Genomic DNA, 21,601 nt, shown 5'->3' with positions numbered 1-21,601 from the left:
ACTTTCAATAGCACTTAGATGCCTAAGTCACTCATCTAATTTACTCATCATCATCTAAACAACCTTGGGATCTATGAATCTGTGTGTCACCACCTATGTGCCTATGGCATCCAGTCCAAAGCAGGGTCTGTGTTTGTTATGTATCTGTGCAGTGCCTGGTATCGCGGGGTGCTGATCCTTGATTGGGGTCTAGTTCCCTAATATATAAACAACAATAACTTGGATCTGAACAGTGCCGCAAGGACTGAAAGCTAAGTCCAAGGGTCATGGCAGCTGGCAGTGTATTGAGTGAGGGGAGGGGACAAGGCAGGGACAGATGTTGGGAGTGGTTTATTTAACATATTGATCTCAGTTTTAAAGATTTATTTATAAATGTCCCAGCTGATGCCAGAGATCATTAGCAGATCAACTCCTAGAACACCTTGAGGAAATGCATGTGTGATGTTGCCAGCTAAGCTGACAGACCAAGGATTGAACTGGGGATCTCTAGAACTAAAGCCTGAGGTGCTACAGGTGGAGCAAAAAAGCCATGCTCACTAAATGGAGTGGTAACAGACTCTTATCCTCTGTGGATTGGGCACAGAGAGGGACACAGAATGTACAGTAACCAGTTATGCAGACGTAAGAGTGCATAGTACATCATGTTACTGACCATAGGTCTATGATGGTGCAGAACTAGCAGCTGGATTCTGCTGTCAGTTACACGCTCTGGTAGGATTCAAAATTAGCACTCAGTGGTAGTCACAGGCCTCAAGGAAACAAGAACATCACATTCTGGATCACATCCCAGAAGGAGGAAACTCAGCTGCATGTGAAATTGATGTAGTGTGAAACAGACCTGTTCCTTTCTGTCGTTTCAGGTTTTCCCCTTCCCAAGAGGCCAGGCAGAGGGTTTCTGAGAGCAGAATGAGAAGATGGCAATCCCGCCACATGTACCCGGTCCTGATAATCTCCGCCCGTTCACCCGCGAGTCCCTCGCTGCCATAGAGCAGCGGATTGCTGAGGCGGAAGCACTCAAGATCAAACGGCAGCATGTGGAAGTGCTTGAGGAAGAAGAGCTGAAGGCCAGCAGCAATTTGGAAGCTGGGAAGCCCCTCCCGCGCATTTACGGGGACCTGCCTCCAGAACTCATAGGGGTTCCCTTGGAAGACCTAGACCCCTTCTACAGTGATAAAAAGGTACGAAAGTAGGAGCCAGACCCTGCTGAGAAAGGGCTGTGGGACAGACAGCCACCTTCTCAGAGAGATGGGTCCTACCCAAACTGCTCAGGCCAGGGGCTGCCAAGCCCTGGTAACTGTTTATCTGTAAAAGATGGAACAGCCTGAAATGAAACTTTTAAAAAAATTACTTTTGTGAATTGCCAGCGACCCAAAATATTCATTATTTGCCCAGCTCTCCCCCAAACCCAGAATAAAGCCAAATCCTGCCAATGGCTCTTTGCTGTGGATTAACCCAAAATCCCAGCTCCCAAACACAGCGGGCTCTAGGTTTTTTGCCTCCTCAAGCAAAAAAAAAAAAAAGTCCTCCAGGAGTGCAACTGCTGAAGCAAAAAAAAGGCTGCCAGAATGCCACCCCTGAAATTGTGCTGCCCCAAGTAGGCGCTTGATTCCCTGGTGCCTAGAGCTGGCCCTGATCCCCTTACCACAGAGCTTTGGGACATCCAGAATCCAAACCCGGGTCCAAATCCAAAGTTTGCACCGTGGCCCCATCTCTAAATGGCAGAATGTGATTTGTGCCTTTTCTGCCACATTTCCACCTTCTGGAGCAGGCAAAGTTGATAGGCATTTGCTCTAGGTCACTCCACATAATCTTCAGGGGCTCTCATGGAATCAGTGCCTGGCATTGGAAATCTAGCTGCTGGGAGCTCCCCCACCACATGTTCTGAGTCTGCTGCATGCATCTCACCACTGAGCTCCTACAAGTTTGTTTGGAAGCTGCCCGTTGGATTGGGGATGCCTCAAAAATGTGAGTGGGGGTACGAGCTGATGCCATGGATGGGGTAAGAGTCTGAGTAATGACAAGACTTTGGAAAGAGCTAGTCACAAACTGGAATTTCCCTTCTGCAGGAAATCAAGACATTTACCAAAAATGTTGTTCTGGATCAGAACAAAAAGCCAAAACTTGAAAGTTTTCCATGAACCAAAAATTGCAAAAACAATTTGATTCAGGACCACCAAAACATTCCATTTCAATGGTGTTGAAACTTTTCATTTCATTTTGATTTATATTATATAGACACAACATTAAATATATATAAATATAAGATTACAATTATTATTTTACTATTGTATAAATAATCTAAATGAAATAAATAAATAGGACACCTTTGAAACAAAACATTGACTCCTTCACATCAAAATTTTTGTTAAAACCAACACATTCCCACAACACATTAGAATTTTGACAAAACTGCATTTTTCAGTGGAAAACTGTTATGTCAACATTTTTTCAACTTGCTCTAGGTTTGGATGAGCCCTTGTATGTCTGGCTGCCTCTCCAAGGCTTCACCAACCATCCATCCATGTAACACCATAAAGAGTGATGGGGTCACTGAACGAGCTAATTTAACTATAAACATCCATCTGTGCCAGCACATAATACTTTTCATCAGTTCTAGATTATCATATGGCACCTCTAGAATGGAACTTTTGCCCCCCACATAACATCTCATCCCACCATGGAGAAGGTGCAGGCTGGGTAACTCCTCCATTCTCCAGTATTGCCAAAGACTTTCAAAGATCATGAGTCAGGACCATTCTGCTTTTCCTGCTACCCCTGCTCTGCCCATGCTATCTTGAAAAGAACCACCACCCTCACAGCACTTTCAACTCTTTCCCCATGTCCTTGCACTCACAGAAACATGGCACCCCCACTGGCTGACACAGCCCTGTCAGCTGTGCACAATCATGGTGGTTTTCATTATTACACATCTCACACCTCCAATCATTCCCAAGGGAGCAGGTGAGACATTGGACTCCTCCTCTCCCATTTCTGCTGGTTCCAGATCTTTTATGCTGACCTCCGGCTCCTTTCCTTTGCAATGCAAGCATTCTCCAGATTCCTTATTCTCAAAGAGTCTCTGCTCTGCTGTCAGCTTGAACTCTTCGACTACTGCCCCATCTCTGTAATTCTCTTCAACTTTAAACTCAAAAAACATGCCAACTAACTGTTGTCTTGAGCGTCTCTCCCACAAAATGGTTCCCACACACTTCACGCCACTGAAATACTGTAACTAATGCTTCTCTTGACTTTGCCTTGGCCATATCTTAACGTTGTCCTCCTTCCCTTGACTGTGTCTGTTTGTCTTTAGATAGCGAACTTGGGCAGGGATTAGAAAGCACATCGTGGGCACAACTGGAAATAAATAATGTTATCAATTTTCTCCTTTGTTTGGCTGCAGAGTATTCTGGCATACAAGGCAGAGCCATGGCTATTTATATCATCAAGACTCTTTTGCAGAACACTGCAGAATGCAACAAAATCCCCAAACCATTCCCCCGATTCCTTCCCAAGTCCCACTCCTGGCATGGGGTGTGTGCTGTGTGCCGCACTCCCAATTTTTCTCAGCCATTTTAGCCAGAACATGAGCTAGAGATGTTTTGAGGCTCTAACTTATGCCAAAGTCCAGGCAGGCCCCTAGACAGCCTGAAAATATTTGAAGTCCTAAGTTGCTAGACTTTCAAAAAATGTGATTCAGGACTGAAAAAATCATGAGATTTTAAAAAAATATAATAAATCTGGGGTCTTTTTCGTTGCCTTCTGGTTTTTGAGCATTTTGGGATGCATTTGTGTCACATTTTCAAGCTTTTCTCTGCAGCCATGAGGGCTAGATTCTCCCATGACTGTCTTCAGGAGCTGAGACTTGAGGTAAAACATCAAATATTGTGAGAGTCACGATAAAATCATGGTGAATATTATCAGCTTTTCCCCACCTAAAGGAAACTGCCCATTTGTCCATCACTTGCTCAATACTCCATCTTGCATAAAGGCCTGTTCCACATGCGATCGAATCCATAGGGCTGGTGTAGTTTCTGAGTTTCTCATAGAGCTGTAGGATAGTTCTGCTGTTTGCTTGTGGGTGTTCTTAGTGATGCTGAGTGAACTGGACTTTCTGGACATGGTCCCTTGCAGTCAGAATATTTTCTGAAGAGTCCAAGGAATTTTTAATTAATTCTATAGAGAGGAGAATTCCCTTAGTTTGGAATGGCTTGGTACGTTCTCTATGTTCTGTGGCACATTCTCCAAAACCCATCACAGTATGTTCTCTGAGCCATCTCTTAAGCCATGGCATCTTGTTTTAGTAAGTCCCCTTAGCAGATTTGTGTGGCATATGATGTGGCTAGTTTCTTTGCATTTCTTGGTTTTATGACCAGAAGGAAAGAAACAGCAGGAGTGAGGCTGATTTGTTATGTGTCTGACCCAGGATAAAATCAGGAAACTCTGGAAAAGTTTATGGGAGACCTCTTCAAATATCTGACTGGATCTCCACAGCAAAGGAATTTAGATCTGCTTTGAAGAAGCAACCACACTTTTAGCTGCATCTCCAAATGGATCCTCTAAACTGTGACAAGAAATAGCAGCTAACAGTGAATGGTGCAATATTTACACCATCTCCTGAAAATAAGGCAGAATTGTTCTTATATATAGTCTTTGTTAGCAATCGACTCCCGTCTTGATGAGTGACTGCAGTGCATCATGGAAGTCCCATGGGTGCAATGCATCATGGGAGATGAAGTCCGACTAGGGAGCCTGGCTTATAGGGCAGAATTGGGGTATAAAGCACCTGGACTACAACTCCCATGAAGCATTGTGGCAAATTTCGGACATTAACTTTTCAGTTTCTGTATGCTTGTTTTTTTAGAAAAAAGTCAAAATTTTCCACTGAAGTGGACACTTTTTGTGAAAAAAAAATCATTTTGTTGAAGACCCAATTTTCCATCTAGAAGCAGTTTAGATGGAAAATGTCTGACCAGCCCTACTTTTAATTCAGAGCTCTCAGTGTTCTAGGCACTTTACAGATCTATAGTATGTCAGGGCCCTTGTTCCCTGGGAGCTCGCAAGTGTAACAATATCGCATCACACAGACAAAAGATACCGGTGGGAAGACAACTGGGCACAAGGTATTGTTCCCCCTTCCATTTTGTATGATTTTCTCCCAATCCCCGTAATGGTCCACTCGGCCCCTCTATGCTATGACCCTGTCACACTGTTGGGAGTGGCTGACCACTGTGATTGCCAACCTGTCAAGGAGCAGGGCAGACACCCCAAACTGGTTTTGTGTTCTATAATGGTTGCGTTTCACCAACCCAGTAACAAGTGTGACCTCCTAAAGTACTGTTACAGTCTTACCTGTCCCCTTGGGCGATCTGGTCTATCTTGCCACTCAGGCAAGTTGGGCTTAGTGATAGTTGGGTGCTATACACCAAAGCTCACAAAATACTCAGTCACTTACTCCAGGTCAATTTGTACCTCCCAAAGACAACACTTGTAGCCAATCCTATCATAAGCTATCTAAGGGCTTACTAACAAAGAAAAGAAATGAGAGAGTTATTACATGGTTAAAGCAAGCAAACATATGTACACTGATGAGTTACACTCTGTGGTCCCAAAAGGTGACAGAACTGCAAAAGAAACTACACTATCTGCTCAAGAAACTCCCTGAAAAAGCACAAGACCAAATCTGCACAAACACACCCCTAGAACCCCAACCAAGGATATTCTATCTGCTACCCAAGATCCATAAATCTGGAAATCCTGGACACCCCATCGTCTGAGGCATTGGCACCCTGACAGCAGGATTGTCTGGTTATGTAGACTCTCTCCTCACGCCCTATGCTACCAGCACTCCCAGCTATCTTTGAGACACCACTGACTTCCTGAGGAAACTACAATCCATCAGTGATCTCCCAGAAAATGCCATCCTGGCCACTATGGAGGTAGAAGCCCTCTACACCAACATTCCACACAAAGATTGACTACAAGCCATCAGGAACAGTATCCCCGATAAAGTCACAGCAAACCTGGTGACTGAACTTTGTGACTTTGTCCTCACCCAAAACTATTTCACATTTGGGGACAATTTATACCTTCAAGTCAGCGGCACTGCTATGGGTACCCGCATGGCCCCTCAATATGCCAACAGTTTTATGGCTGACTTAGAAGAACGCTTCCTCAGCTCTAGTCCCCTAACGTCCCTACTCTACTTGCACTACATTGATAACATCTTCATCATCTGGACCCATGGAAAAGAAACCCTTGAGGAATTCCACCATGATTTCAACAATTTCCATCCCATCATCAACCTCAGCCTGGACCAGTCCACATAAGAGATCCACTTCCTGAACACTACAGTGCTAATAAGCAATGGTCACATAAACACCACCCTATACCAGAAACTTACTGACCACTATACTTCCCTACATGCCTCCAGACCACACCGCATGATCCATTGTCTACAGCCAAGCTCTAAGATACAACCGCATTTTCTCCAACCCCTCAGACAGAGACAAACACCTACGAGATCTCTATCAAGAATTCTTACAACTACATACCCACCTGCTGAAGTGAAGAAACAGATTGACAGAGCCAGAAGCGTACCCAAAAGTCATCTACTACAGGACAGGCCAAACAAAGAAAGCAGGGCCGGCTCCAGGCACCAGCATTCCAAGCTAGTGCTTGGGGTGGCAACCTGCAAGGGGCAGCAGTCGCTGTTGTTTTGCCCCCAAGCAGCGCGCCGAATTGCCACCGCAGACAGCAGGGGCAGTCCGTGTGCCCGTAGGGTGGTAGGCACCTTTCCGTGGTGCCGGCAATTCGGCAGCAGCTTCTATGTTTAGATGTCCGCAGTAGCTTCAGCTAAACATAGAGGCTGCCGCCGAATTGCCACAGCCTCAGAAATGCGCCTGCCGCCCTAAGGGCACATGGACTGCCGCTGCCCTCCACGGCAGCAATTCGGTACGCTGCTTGGGACGGCAAAAACTGTAGAGCAGGCCCTGAAAGAAAGTAACAGAACGCCACTAGCTGTCACCTTCAGACCCCAACTAAAAACTCTGCAGCGCATCATCAAGGATCTACAACCTATCCTGAAGGATGATCCCTCACTCTCACAGATCTTGGGAGACAGGCCAGTCCTCAGTTACAGACAACACCGCAACCTGAAGCAAATACACACAACAAAAACACTAACCCAGGAACCTATCCTTGCAACAAAGCCCATTGTCAACTCTGTCCACATATCTATTCAGGGGACACCATCATAGAACCTAATCACATCAGCCACACTATCAGAGGCTCGTTCACCTACGCATCTACCAGTGTGATATATGCCATCATGCCATCTCTATGCAAAAGAATAAATGGACACAAATCAGACATCAAGAATTATAACATTCAAAGCCAGTCGGAGAACACTTCAGTCTCCCTGGTCACTTGACTACAGAACTCAAAGTCACAATGCTCCAAAAAAAAACTTCAAAAACAGACTCCAACAAGAAACTGCACAATTGGAATTAATTTGCACCATTAAATTAGGCTTGAATAAAGACTGAGAATGGATGGGTCATTACACAAAGTAAAACCTATTTCTCCATGTTAATTTTTCCACCTACTGTTACTCACACCTTCTTGTCAATTGTTGGAAATGGGCCATCCTAATCAACACTACAAAAGCTTTTTTTCTCCTGCTAATAATAGCCCACCTTAACTGATCACTCTCATTATAGTTAGTATGGCAACACTCATTTTTTTATGTCCTCTGTGTATATATATATCTCTTCCTACTGTATTTTCCACTGTATGCATCTGATGAAGTGGGTTTTAGCCCACGAAAGCTTATGCACAAATCAGGGCCACCAAGAGGATTCAGGGGGCCTGGGGCAGGGCTGGGTCTTCAGCAGCAATTCAGTGGTGGGTCCCTCTTGGAGGGAAGGACCCGCTGACGAATGAAGCAGCGGCAGTAGAGCAGCCTGAGTGTTACCGATAGTGACTTTTTCCCCCCTTTTTCTTCCTTCTTTTTTTCCCGCCGCTTCTGGAGCTTGTACTCACCAGGCAGTGTTCTGAGGCTTCGGCAGCACTTCAGCGGCGGGTCCTTCACTGGCTCCGAGCCTTTGGCTGCACTGAAGGACCCGCTGCTGAAGACCCGGAGTGAGTGAAGGGCCCGCTGCTGAAGTGCCGCCGAAAACCCGGAGCGGCTCGCGGGGCCCGGGACCTGGGACAAATTGTCCCACTTGCCCCTCCCCGCCCCCCGGGCATCTCTGGCTCAAATAAATTTGTTAGTCTCTAAGGTACCACAAGTGCTGCTCGTTCTTTTTGCGGATACAGACTAACACGGCTGCTACTCTGAAACCTGTCAGCAGTGAATGTCTTTTAGGGGTAACCCAGATTGACCCTGGAGATCTCTGCTTCTGGTTTGTAGCGCCAGCCCTGTGAGACTCCAAGGAGCAAAAGAAATGATATTTTTATTTCCCTTCTTTCAAAATTCAAGCTGATGGGATGAGCCCTTTTTTACATAGCCTCTTCCTGGATGTAAGGGGGCAATTAACAAAGTCTTTGTATTGTGATGTCCGATAATGGCCCATTTAGTTTTGATCAGCCTTCTTGACGAGGAGGAGATGATCTCTCATCGCTGAGTTCACAGTTTCAGAGCAAACATTCTTTACAGTGGCAAAGCAAAATGTTAAATATTGCCGCATAGCATGTGCAGGGCCAGCTCTAGGTTTTTTACCACCCCAAGCAAAAAAAAAACAACCTCCGGGAGTGCAACTGCCTTGGTTCGCTGGTGCCTAGAGCCATCCCGGAGCATGTGGTAAAGAAATTGTAAGTCAGACTAATGCATGCAGCAGCTTACTAGCATTTCAGAACGTCTAAACACTAAACACGTGGTTATAAATCCAACAATACCCATCTCAACCACACAAAGGGCTAGTCTACAAGGCAATGTTAAAGCACTGCAGCTGCAGCGCTTTAACGTGGCTTGTGCAGTTGCGGCAGAGCTCTCCCAGCACTCTGAAAGAACCACCTCCCTTGGGGTGTAGCTACCAGCACTGGTGCACTGTTTACACTGGCACTTTCCAGCGCTAAAACTTGCTGTGCTCAGGGTGTGTTTTTTCACCGCCCTGAGTGAGAAAGTTGCAGCGCTGGAAAGTGCCAGTGTAGACAAGCCCTAACACACAGGGAAACAGACTGATTTCCACCAATGAATTTGTCAGTGCTCAGCTGAGGCCTAAAGCTTTGGCAAGAGCTGGCGCCTGGCCTGCCAGCATCACAGGACCTCCTGTCCAGTGGTGGATTATCCAATGGGTCCATGGGGTCCATGCCCAGGGGCCCCGAAAAAATGGGCACCCCAGCAGAAATATGCCATCGGATGGCAGAAGCCCGGAGCCCTCGCAGAAGCCATGGGGTGGGAAGGGGAAGCCCCAGCACCTGGATCCCAGCTGCGGCCCCGGGACTGGAGGAGCTCTCACTCCCTGCTGCAGCCTCGGGGCCCTTGTGGGGGGACAGAGCTTCTCCAGTCTCAGGATCCGCAGTGCAGGGGGGTAGAAAGGAGTGAATTGGGGGTGGGGCTGCGAGGGGGGGCAGAATGAGGAGGGACTATGGGCAAAATGGGGCTGAGGCCACAGGGGAAGGGGGTAGAGTGGGGACAGGGCTGTGGGAGAAGGGGCAGAATGGGATGGGGCCATGGGTGGAACAGGGTCAGGCCACAGGGGAAGGGGCAGAAAGGGGTGGGGCTGAGGGCAGGGCCACCAGTGGAAGGGGAGGAATGGGAATGGGGCTGCAGGCAGAAGGGGTGGGGCAGGACAAAGGTTTCAGCACTGGGGCCCGCCCACTTGCTCTGGCACAGGGCTCCAGGAGACCTTAATTCACCTCTGCTCCTAACGCCCAGCAGGATCCTAATGGCTCTCCCAGTAACCAGCTCCTGCCCTTCACCTCCACACAATGTTCTGCTCCACCAAAAATTAACAGTGAAGATCTGAGACCTGGAGCAGGCTCCTGAGGCTATGACTTTACCCCTTATTCTGCTGCTGCCACTCCAGATTCTACCACTGCTGGTGTCATCTTCCATAAACTTCCCTATTTACATGCCAGACTTCCATAAATAGCTCAGACAGATGTTATGGGCTTGCTGAAAAAATTACTGGGCGGGATTCTTTGGCCTGTGTCCAGCAGGAGGTCAGACTAGAGGGTCATAATGATCCCGTCTGGCCTTAAAATCTATGACTAGTTTTTTCTGATATTTGACCAGCTCTGTGAATGATTTTCATGGGTTCTCCTTGCCTGGCACACACACTAAGTAGCCTCCAGCACAGTAAGGTGCTACCCACCTGCATTTGGGTTGTAGGAAAACTGAAGTTCTATTATATTGTCCTTCGTGGTAAATAGATGCCCGGGAGGCTAACAAGGTGCACAGATGTCACTGACAGTGGAATTTGATGCATATATTCTTTATTACTGGAGGTGATGAGCAAGATGGAAGGAACCCCAGAGACCACTCAAGACAATCTGCCACCCTAGGCAAAACTTCAGTGTGCCACCCCCCTCTTTGTAGGCACTGGTGTCAGGGGGCACCAAGGGCCACTGCCCCCCACACTTTTGAGAACCTGAAGAAGGTGGGAGGGGAGGACACAGGTACTGCCCTTGGCCCCTCAACTTTCCCTGCCGCCATTACAGAGGAGCATCTGGGCCAAATTTGAGAGAGTGTTGGGGCCAGGAGCACACTGCTTGAACGCTGCTCAAAAAATCACTTCTTCCAAAAATCTGCCACCCTGGGCAACTGCTTAGTTTGCCTAAAGCTAGAGTGGCCCCTGAAGAACCCAGCTTGACTCTCAGATCCCAGGTTGAGTTTGCAAGGCCGGCAGCTAGAAAAAACAACTTTTAATATATAAACAGTGGCATCACTGAGACATAATAAATGTGGAAACTTCCTCAATATTTTTTTATATAAAGACATTTTTCACAGTAGAAGCAGTTTGACATTTGAACTACTCAATACCAGCTAAATTATGCTAATATAGCCCTGCTTAAGCAACAGGCATTACCATTGATTCTCATTAGCACGAGCCAATATTCTTGTTTGAAAAGAGACCAAGTATGAAAAATTTCATCTCTGGAGATCTCAAAAATTATGAACATCCTAAAACAGGGGTCAGCAACCTTTCAGAAGTGCTGTGCCGAATCTTCATTTATTCACTCTGATTTAAGGTTTCGCGTGCCGGTAATACGTTAACATTTTTAGAAGGTCTCTTTCTATAAGTCTATAATATATAACTAAACTACTGTTGTTTGTAAAGTAAATAAGGTTTTTTAAATGTTTAAGAAGCTTCATTTAAAATTAAATTAAAATGCAGAGCCCCCCAGACCAGTGGCCAGGACCCAGGCAGTGTGAGTGCCCCTGAAAATCAGCTCGCGTGCCTCCTTCAGCACCCGTGCCATAGGTTGCCTACCACGTCCTAAAACATGAAGCTATTGTGGAAACTTGATTTTTACATGACCTGTAGGTGACACCACTAGAATCCATGTTAATAATCAGTTGAAGCTAAAGCTATACGCCGATCATTCAGATATCCACCAACATCTAGCATTCTGTCTTAAGGGTTTATCCTTCTGCCTGTCACCTAGGATCTGAGCACCATCCAGTGAAATATATTAGCAATAGCGTAGGCCACAGTGAGATTCATGGAGCTGCTGAGTTAATTTTAGACATAAAAGCTCTGGTTGGGGTAGCCTTATGTTTTTGTTTGATTGGCTTGTGTGTGTGTTGTGAGAAGGGAATAATGAATCTTCCTTCTCTCTTTGTTTTTCAGACATTCATCGTCCTAAACAAAGGAAAAGCAATCTTCCGGTTCAGCACAACCCCAGCCCTATACATGTTGGGACCCTTCAATCCCCTCAGGAGAGCTGCCATCAAAGTGCTTATACATTCATATCCTTTCATAAATTAAGTAGTAAGTCACTAGGCCCAGATGAGGTTCACCCAAGAGTTCTGAGGGAACTCAGATATGAAATTGCAGAACTACTAACTGTGGTATGTAACCTATCACTTAAATCAACTCCTGTACCAGGTGACTGGAGAGTAGCTAATGTGACACCATCCATCCAGGATTGCCTCGATCCTGGCAATTACAGGCCGGTAAGCCTAGACTTCAGTACCAGGCAAACTAGTTGAACCTATAGTAAAGAACAAAATTGTCAGACACATAGATTTACGTAATTTGTTGGGAAAAGTCAACATGGTTTTTGTAAAGGGAAATCATGCCTCACCAATCTACTAGAATTCTTTGAGGGGTGAAGGACATAAATCCACACCGTGCAGAGGTCAAACATACGCATTTATTACACATAGTGCTGGCGGAGTGTCACCTGACTTATTAGGCTCAGAGACATTGTCAAACAATGGATTACAATAGAACATATAGATTTTCCATGGGTGGGGGAAAGTGACGAGGTAGGCAGTTCCACACCCCGGGATAGGTTTTGCAGCAAGATAAGATAGCACATTAGCCAATGGTTAAAAGGTTACATAATGTCTCTGCCCATGATCTGAAGTTAACATTTAATTAATACTTTGATAAAATGTTAGTAGTACAAAATATCTATGTTGAATTCTGATTTGGGGTCCATAGAAATGGAGCAACTCCTCTGATTGTCCAACAGGTACATTCCTAGGGGTTAAAGCAAAGAAACAGTGAAAGTATATGGCAATAAAGATTGTCTTCTTTATGTTTTAAGGCAGGCACTGGTCCCTGGGAAGGGAGATGGGAGGCTGCCATATCTTATACAGATATGTGCCAACTTTTCATAAACTCAAGGTTGGATCCGTGGGAAGAACGTTCCCTACAGAAGAGACTGACACAATAGGAACAGGGATCTTTTGTTCAATTTGCAACTCGAATAGACACAATTCTTTAGTTCTTTAGCTCCAACCCCTGGCAATTTGCTGACCAGGCCTATCTTAGCAAAACAAGAGTATCTGTTTACCCAGCTTTCTCTGAGCTAATCACTATTTGCTAGGCCTCTGGTCTCTTGACCAAACTCTGGACTTGGGTCTGAGAAAGACTGGCACAATCCATAGACCAGGTTTGTTATTATAAAATGCACATGGATTTAACCTTAAGGGGGGTCTCATGTGGGAAGGAGGATCCAGTAGATATAATGTACTTAGATTTTCAGAAAGCCTTTGGACAAAGTCCCTCACCAAAGGCTCTTAAGCAAAGTAAGCTGTCATGGGATAAGAGGGAAGGTTCTCTCATGCATTAGTTACTGGTTAAAAGATAGGAAACAAATACATGGTCAGTTTTCAGAATGGAGAAAGGTAAATAGCGGTGTCCCCCGGGGTCTGTACTGGGACGAGTCTGTAGCACAGCGAGACTCGCCAGTGAGGTGCCTCCTGCTGGTCATCTTGGGAATTAGCTCAACTCCAGCTCCAGAGCTCCCTCTTCTGGCTGGTGACTCGCCTGTCTCAGGCCCAGTGTCCCTCCCAGACCCCAGTGTCCCTTTACCTCTGGGTTCTGCCCCAGCAGTACCCCCACGCTCTGGGTCTACCCTCCCAGGGGAACCCCCGACCCTCTAAGCCCATCTTGCCTCAGTGGCTACTGCCAGTCATCATCTAGACTCCGTTCACTGGGACAGACTGCAGTCTGTAATGGCCACTCATCATTGGCAAGGGGGTTGGACCAGCTGCCTCTGCCTAATCCCAGGCTACACCTCTTTAGCCCCAGTACCTGTCTTGGGCCTTTAACAAGGTCTGCAGCCTGCGGGTTTACCAGGCTGGATCTCCCAGCTCCCTTTGCCCTGCCCCAGCACTGCTCCACTTCAGGTACCTTGCTCCCAGGCAGCCAGGCCGTTCCCACTCCAGGGATAGAATGGGACTCCTGTCTACTGGCCCCACAGCCCTTTTATCCAGGCCAGCTGTGGCCTGATTAAGCCAACCACACTTGGGCCAACTACCTCGCCAGCCTCCTTCAGCTGCTCTTAATCCTTGTACTTTGGAGTGGGGCATAAGAACATAAGAACATAAGAACGGCTGTACTGGGTCAGACCAAAGGTCCATCTAGCCCAGTATTTGTCTTCCAACAGTGGCCAATGGTAGGTGCCCCAGAGGGAGTGAACCTAACAGGCAATGATCAAGTGATCTCTCTCCTGCCATCCATCTCCATCCTCTGACAAACAGAGGCTAGGGACACCATTCCTTACCCATTCTGGCTAATAGCCATTTATGGACGTAACCACCAGGAATTTATTCCTTTTATTTGTTTTAAACCTGCTGCCTATTAATTTCATTTGGTGACCCCTAGTTCTTGTATTACAGGAATAAGTAAATAACTTTTCCTTATCCACTTTCTCCACATCACTCATGATTTTATATACCTCTATCATATCCCACCTTTGTCTCCTCTCTTCCAAGCTGAAGAGTCCTAGCCTCTTTAATCTTTCACAGAGCAACATAAAATATGTGATTGAAAAAACACACAATGGGCAGGGAATTTAAGAGCAGGTGTAGTTATTAGAGACTACTTATAACTGTTAAACAAAGAAAACAAATTAAATTTCAAGTGGATAGTGTCCCTTTAAATATTTCAGATGGTGAGAATTCCCTTGGGAGACTGTTTCCCAATCTGTCAGTTTTCAGTCAGGAAGACTGTCTGCTCTGTCACTCTTCTCCAAATTCCCTCCAGTTTCTAGGGACGAGATAGCGAGAACTAAGCTTTTCGGGTGTATTTTCCTTATGAAATTTTCATCTATCTATCTAAGGTCATCTGTCCATCCCTCATTACTGCAGTATCTAAGCCCACCAGTCATTAATGGATTCTATCCTCACAACCCATGGCAGGTAGGAAAGCATTATTCCCAATTCCAGATGGCAGAGAGTAGATTAATTAATGTGGGGAAAGTCACACAAGAAGCTTGTGGTAGACCCACAAACTGAACACTGGTTTTCAGTTGAAGGCCAGTGTTCTATCCACTGGGCCCCTTACTGACTGAGGGAGGCAACCTAGTGACAGAGGATGTGGAAAAAGCTAACACAATCAATGCTTTTTTTGCCTCTGTCTTCACAAACAAGATCAGCTCCCAGACTGCTGCACTGGGCAGCACAGTATGGGGAGAAGGTGACTAGCCCTCTGTGGAGAAAGAAGTGGTTCGGGACTATTTAGAAAAACTGGACGAGCACAAGTCCATGGGGCCGGACGCACTGCATCCAAGGGTACTAAAGGAGTTGGCGGATGTGATTGCAGAGCCATTGGACATTATCTTTGAAAACTCATGGCGAACGGGGGAGGTCCCGGATGACTGGAAAAAGGCTAATGTAGTGCCCATCTTTAAAAGAGGGAAGAAGGAGGATCCGGGAAACTACAGGCCAGTCAGCCTCACCTCAGTCCCTGGAAAAATCATGAGGTCTTCAGTGACTCAGCCCTCCAGCTGAGCTGTAAGTTGTGTCTGTGTAAAGATTATGGGCACAGTGTAATAAAAAAGCTGTGGCATGGCAGGTCAGCTGACTCAGGTCTTGGTCTCTAAGACCCCACAATGTTGGTGGCTCTCAGGGCTAGGGCTTCAGCCTGAGCCTAATCATCTACACTGCAATTTTTAGACCTGCATCCTGAGCCCCACAAACGTCAGTCAGCTGACCCAAGTTCTGAGACTTAGTGACCCAGGTTTTTTTATTGCAGTGTAGACATACCCTAAGAGGTAGTACATAAAGAAACTATGCCCATAAACAGTCCAACAAAGGCTAGTTCTACTGTCTGATAAAGGCCTGCAGGCCTCACCAGGCTGAAGTCCCAGAGTTAGGACTCTCCAGGATATGAGGTCTTCCTAGCCCTGAGCCTCTGGCATCAGGAATAGGCTTTTTATCTCCAGCCCCATTAGACTGTGGTATGGGACAGGCACACCCTCTCTCCACCAGGTTCTCATCCAAGGCTTAAAGCTAGGCAGCTAAATCCTGGACCCTGGAGTCCTATGCAGCTGAATATTAGGGTTGGAAGGGACCTCAGAAGGTCATCTAGTTCAACCCTCTGCTCAAAGCAGGAGCAATTCCCAAACAAATCATATCAGCCAGACGTCAAGCCTGACCTTAAAAATCTCTAAGGAAGGAGATACACTTCCTCCCTAGGTAACCCATTCCAGTGCTTCACCACCGTCCTAGTGAAAAAGTTTTTCCTAATATCCAAACACCCAGGTACATTGAGTCCACCCCTGTGCATGCAAACCCTGGAAAAGACGAAACCCCCAAGAAAAACCCCCACTTCATCACAGACTTACCGGTCTGTAATTGCTGGGATCACCTGTAGAGCCCTTTTTAAATATTGGTGTTACATTAGCTAACTTCCAGTCATTGGGTTCCAGAAGCCAATTTAAAGGACAGGTTACAAACCGTAGTTAATAGTTCTGCAACTTCACATTTGAGTTCTTTCAGAACTCTTGGGTGAATGCCAAGACAGGCAGAGAGGTATGTTGATGAGGTTTTCCGGGACGCTGTAGAATTGTCCCACCTCTGCTGAGACAGCTCTGTGCTGTTGAGGAGGAAAGAAAGGCCCAGGGAAGCAGAGCAGTCAATGGGAGCAGAGAGAAACCTTCCCATAGTTTGGACCCTCCTTCCAGACAGGGCCGGCGCTTGCATATAGGCGGCTTAGGCAATCGCCTTGGGCACCAGCATTATTAGGGGGCGGCATTTTGCCAGAGGGGGTGGCAGGTGGCTACGGTGGAGATGCTGCAGGTGGTGCCTGCGGAGGGTCGGCTGGTCCACGGCTCCGGTGGAGCTGCCGTAGTCCGTGCCTGCGGACAGTCGGCTGCTCGCGCAGCTGTGGTGGACATGACAGGCATGACTGCGGCAGCTCCACCGGAGCCGCTGGTGCAGCGACCGTCCGCAGGCAGGACTGTGGAGCCGGGGGACCAGCACACAGGGCGGCAAAATGGCCGTGCGCCTAGGGCGCTCAAATCCCTAGCGCCGCGTCCTGCTTCCAGATGGTGCTGGGGTTGCCTCTCGCACTGTTACCTCTCCAGGGAGGGAACTCCAGCTGCTAGGAAAAGGCAGTGTTAGTAATGGGAGATTCGATCATTAGAAACATAGCTAGCTGGGTTTGTGATGACTGGGAGAACCGTATGGTGACTTGCCTGCCTGGTGCGAAGGTTGCGGATCTCTCGAGGCATCTAGACAGACTTATGTGCAGTGCTGGGGAGGAGCCGATGGGGCGTGGTACATGTAGGTACCAAAGACATGGGAAGGGTAGGAGAGATGTCCTGGAAGCCAAATTTAGACTGCTAGGGAAGAGACTGAAATCCAGGACGTCTATGGTGGCAATTCTCAGAAAATGCTCCCAGTTCCTCGTGCAGGGCCAGGTAGGCAGGCAGAGCTTCAGAGTCTCAATGCGTGGATGAGACGATGGTGTAGGGAGGAGGAGTTTACATTCATTAGGAACTGGGGAAACTTTTGGGATTAGGGGGGGAATCTATACAGGAGAGATGGGCTCCACCTAAACCAAAGTGGAACCAGACTGCTGGCACTAAACATTGAAAAGGTTGCAGAGCAGTTTTTAAACTAGGAGATGGGGGAAAGCCGATTGCTGCAGAGGAGCATGTGGATCAGACACAGACTTCTCTTAGGGAGAATCTGACGACAGGGAATCTCCAGGTTATAGTCAGGAACAGAGGACGGAAGAGGATAATGTAAGGGTCAGATCAGATGATAAACAGTCACATAAAAAGAATCTGGCACATCAGAAAAGGGCAGACAAATAAACAGTGATACGTTTTAAAGTGCTGTGTACAACAAATGCTAGAAGTCTAAATAATAAGCTGGGTGAACTAGAGTGCCTTGTGATAAAGGAGGATATTGAATATAACAGGCATCACAGAAACCTGGTGGACTGAGAGCAGTCAATGGAACACAATCATTCTGGGGTACAAAATATATCAGAAGGACAGAACAGGTCATGCAGGGGGAGGAGTGGACTATATAATGTGAAAGAAAATGTAGATTTCAAATGAAAGTATAAAACTCTTAAGCAAATCCACATCTTCCGTAGAATCGCTATGGATAGAAATTTCATGCTCTAATAAAAATATAACATTAGGGATCTATTATCGACCACCTGACCAGGACAGTAATAGTGATGATGAAATGCTAAGGGAAATTAGAGAGGCTATCAAAATTAAGAACCCAATAATAGTGGGGGATTTCAATTATCCCCATATTGACTGGGAACATTTCACTTCAGGACAAAATGGAGAGAGAAAATTTCTCGATACTTTAAATGACTGCTTCTTGGAGCTGCTGGTACAGGAACCCACAAGGAGAGAGGCAATTCAGTCCTGAGTGGAGTGCAGGAGCTGGTCCAAGAGGTAACTATAGCAGGACAACTTGGAAATAGTGACCATAATACAATGGCATTCAACATCCCTGTGGTGAGAAGAACACCTCAACAGCCCAACACTGTGACATTTAATTTCAAAAGGGGGAACAATGCAAAAATCAGCAAGTTAGTTAAACAGAAGTTAAAAGGTACAGTGACTAAAGCGAAATCCCTGCAAGCTGCATGGGCGATTTTTAAAGACATCATAATATAGGCCCAACTTCAACGTATGCCCCAAATTAAGAAACACAGTAAAAGAACTAAAAAAGAGCCACCATGGCTTAACAACCATGTAAAAGAAGCAGTGAGAGATAACAAGACTTCCTTTAAAAAGTGGAAGTCAAATCCTAGTGAGGCAAATAGAAAGGAGCATAAACACTGCCAGCTTAAGTGCAAGACTGTAATAAGAAAAGCCAAAGAGGAGTTTGAAGAACGGCTAGCCAAAAACTCCACAGGTAATAACAAAATTTTTTTTAAGTACATCAGAGGCAGGAAGCTTGCTGAACAACTAGTGGAGCCCCTTGACGATCGAAATACAAAAGGAGCGCTTAAAGACGATAAAGTCATTGCGGAGAAACTAAATGGATTCTTTGCTTCAGTCTTCACAGCTGAGGATGTTAGGGAGATTCCCAAACCTGAGCCGGCTTTTGTAGGTGACAAATCTGAGGAACTGTCACAGATTGAAGTGTCACTAGAGGAGGTTTTGGAATTAATTGATAAACTCAACATTAACAAGTCCTATTCAAAATATTCATAAATGATCTGGAAAAAGGGGTAAACAGTGAGGTGGCAAAATTTGCAGATGATACAAAACTACTTAACTATAGAACAGCTTCCATATGAAGAGAGATTAAAAAGACTGGGACTTTTCATCTAGGAAAAGAGACGACTAAGGAGGGATATGATAGAGGTCTATAAAATCATGACTGGTGTGGAGAAAGTAAATAAGGAAGTGTTATTTACTCCTTCTCATAACACAAGATCTAGGGGTCACCAAATAAAATGAATAGGCAGCAGGTTTAACACAAACAAAAGGAAGTATTTCTTCAAACAATGCACAGTCAGCCTGTGGAACTCTTTGCAGAGGATGTTGTGAAGGCCAAGACTATAACAAGGTTCAAAAAAGAACTAGATAAGTTCCTGGATGGTAGGTCCATCAATGGCTATTAGCCAGGATGGGCAGGGTTGGTGTCCTTAGCCTCCATTTGCCAGAAGCTGCGAATGGGCGACAGGGGATGGATCACTTGATGATTAGGGGGCTGGAGCACATGGCTTATGAGGATAGGCTGAGGGAAATGGGATTGTTTAGACTACAGAAGAGAAGAGTGAGGGGGGATTTGATAGCAGCCTTCAACTACCTGAAGGGGGGTTCCAAAAAGGATGGAGCTCGACTGTTCCCAGTAGTGGCAAATGACAGAACAAGGAACAATGGTCTCAAATTGCAGTGGGGGAGTGTAGGGGACTTGACCTCCTGCAGGGTGGTGGGGCACCACACCACCTCGCTGTATCCTCTTTGCTGGGTTGGGGAATACCCAGTCTATCGCCCAGACCTTCAGGCAGGGCCTGGCCAGCAGTACAAGATAAGTCCAGGCCCTGGGTCAGGGCGGGCAGCAAACAAACAGACAGGAGCTCAGGCCCTCAGGCAGGGACTGAGCAAATAGTTCAATATAAACCCAGGCCCTGGCTTAGAGCGACCTGGGGAAGGAGGAGATTGCCACCCATGAGGCAGGCCCACCCACTCCACTGCCTCCCAGCCCGGGGCCCTAGCAGCAGCACAAGACCCGCTCCTGTGTCAGTGGGGATCCTGGCCGCAACACACTGTCATTGGCTGTGACAGTGCTGCAGCCAGACTAGGTTTGGCTGCCCCCTTGGCTACTTCCAGACTCCCCCTCGTATGGTACCTGGGTCTGGGTGGTGTCCTCAGAGGGTTCCAGTACTATGGATTCCTCTGGGTAGCTAGGAAGGGGTAGGCGTGGCAGCTCCTCTGGGTAGCTGGTGACAGGTAAGCTTGGCGGCTCCTCCAGGCACTGGTCAGCCTTAGGCACTGGCTGGTCTGGCCAGTCCTCGGGTTGGCCGCAGATCGCTGGGGTCTCCCAAGCTGGAGCCAGACCACAGGCATCTGGCCTTTCCGGTGGCTGCCGACTAACTGAGCTCTGCGTTTGGGCTTTTATATATCCTCTCCTGTGCCTTGACCTCTGGTGACCGGGCACAGGATCCACTGGCTCTGCCTATTTTGGTGTCTGGGGGGGTTCTTCCCCCAGCGGGGTGGTGGGGCACCACACCACCTCACTACAGGGAGGTCTAGGTTGGATATTAGGAAACACTATTTCACTAGGAGGGTGGTGAAGCACTGGAATGGGTTACCTGGGGAGGTGGTGGAATCTCCATCCTTAGAGGTTTTTAAGGCCCAGCTTGACAAAGACCTGTCTGGGATGATTTAGTTGGTGGTGGTCTTGCTTTGAGCAGGGGTTGGACTAGATGACCTCCTGAGGTCTCTTCCAACCCTAATATTCTATAATTCTATGATTACCTGTAATGTTCATCCAGCACTGGTCATTGTTGGAAGACTGGATACCAGGCTAGATGAACCTTTGGTCTGACCCAGTATGGCCGTTCTTATGTTCTTAAGATGGCCAGGGAGACAACCCCATGCTCGGGGTGTCCCTAGCCTCTGACTGTCAGAAATGAGAATGGGCGAGAGGGGATGTATCACTTCATGACTGCCTGTTCTGTTCATTCCCTCTGGAGCACCTGACATTGGCCACTGTGGGAAGACCGGATATTGGGCTAGATGGACCTTTGGTCTGACCCAGTATGGCCGTTCTTATGTTCTTAAGATGGCCAGGGAGACAACCCCATGCTCGGGGTGTCCCTAGCCTCTGACTGTCAGAAATGAGAATGGGCGAGAGGGGATGTATCACTTCATGACTGCCTGTTCTGTTCATTCCCGCCGAAGCACCTAGCATAGGCCACTGTCGGAAGACAGAATACTGGGCTAGATGGAACGTTGGTCTGACCCAGTACGGCCCTTCTTAGAACAACTCCCAGCCTGGCAGAAAGTGTTTCTTCTTTACAAGGTCAAGAATTTTGGAGTCTGAAGAGAGAATCGCACTGGGAGGGGTTGGGTCACTGGTCACATCTCATCAGCCGAGGCTTATCCTTCGATACCGTTGCTAATGCTACATTTCCTGAGTTCAAGGAGTGGCAAGGACCCACAGCACAGCCAGCCTGAGGTTCTTGTTCCTTTACTTGTGGTTAAGTAC

At 47.0% G+C, this 21,601-nt stretch overlaps 1 protein-coding gene across 1 annotated transcript in view; it reads left to right on the top strand.

The window, feature by feature from the left end:
* Positions 1 to 21,601, top strand: part of SCN4A (sodium voltage-gated channel alpha subunit 4) — a 170,352-nt gene that overhangs the window by 45,543 nt on the left and 103,208 nt on the right. The window contains exons 2-3 of the mRNA XM_032768355.2: positions 861 to 1,178; positions 11,796 to 11,914. Of these exons, the coding sequence (XP_032624246.1) occupies positions 915 to 1,178; positions 11,796 to 11,914 (383 nt within the window). The 5' untranslated portion in view covers positions 861 to 914. The remainder of the gene's footprint in view (positions 1 to 860; positions 1,179 to 11,795; positions 11,915 to 21,601) is intronic.

The sequence above is a fragment of the Chelonoidis abingdonii genome, chromosome 21, assembly GCF_003597395.2.
Source record: "Chelonoidis abingdonii isolate Lonesome George chromosome 21, CheloAbing_2.0, whole genome shotgun sequence".
In the NCBI taxonomy this organism is placed as follows: domain Eukaryota; kingdom Metazoa; phylum Chordata; order Testudines; family Testudinidae; genus Chelonoidis; species Chelonoidis abingdonii.
Note: the sequence above shows the minus strand (reverse complement) of the source record. Positions and strands in the feature narration are given on the sequence as shown.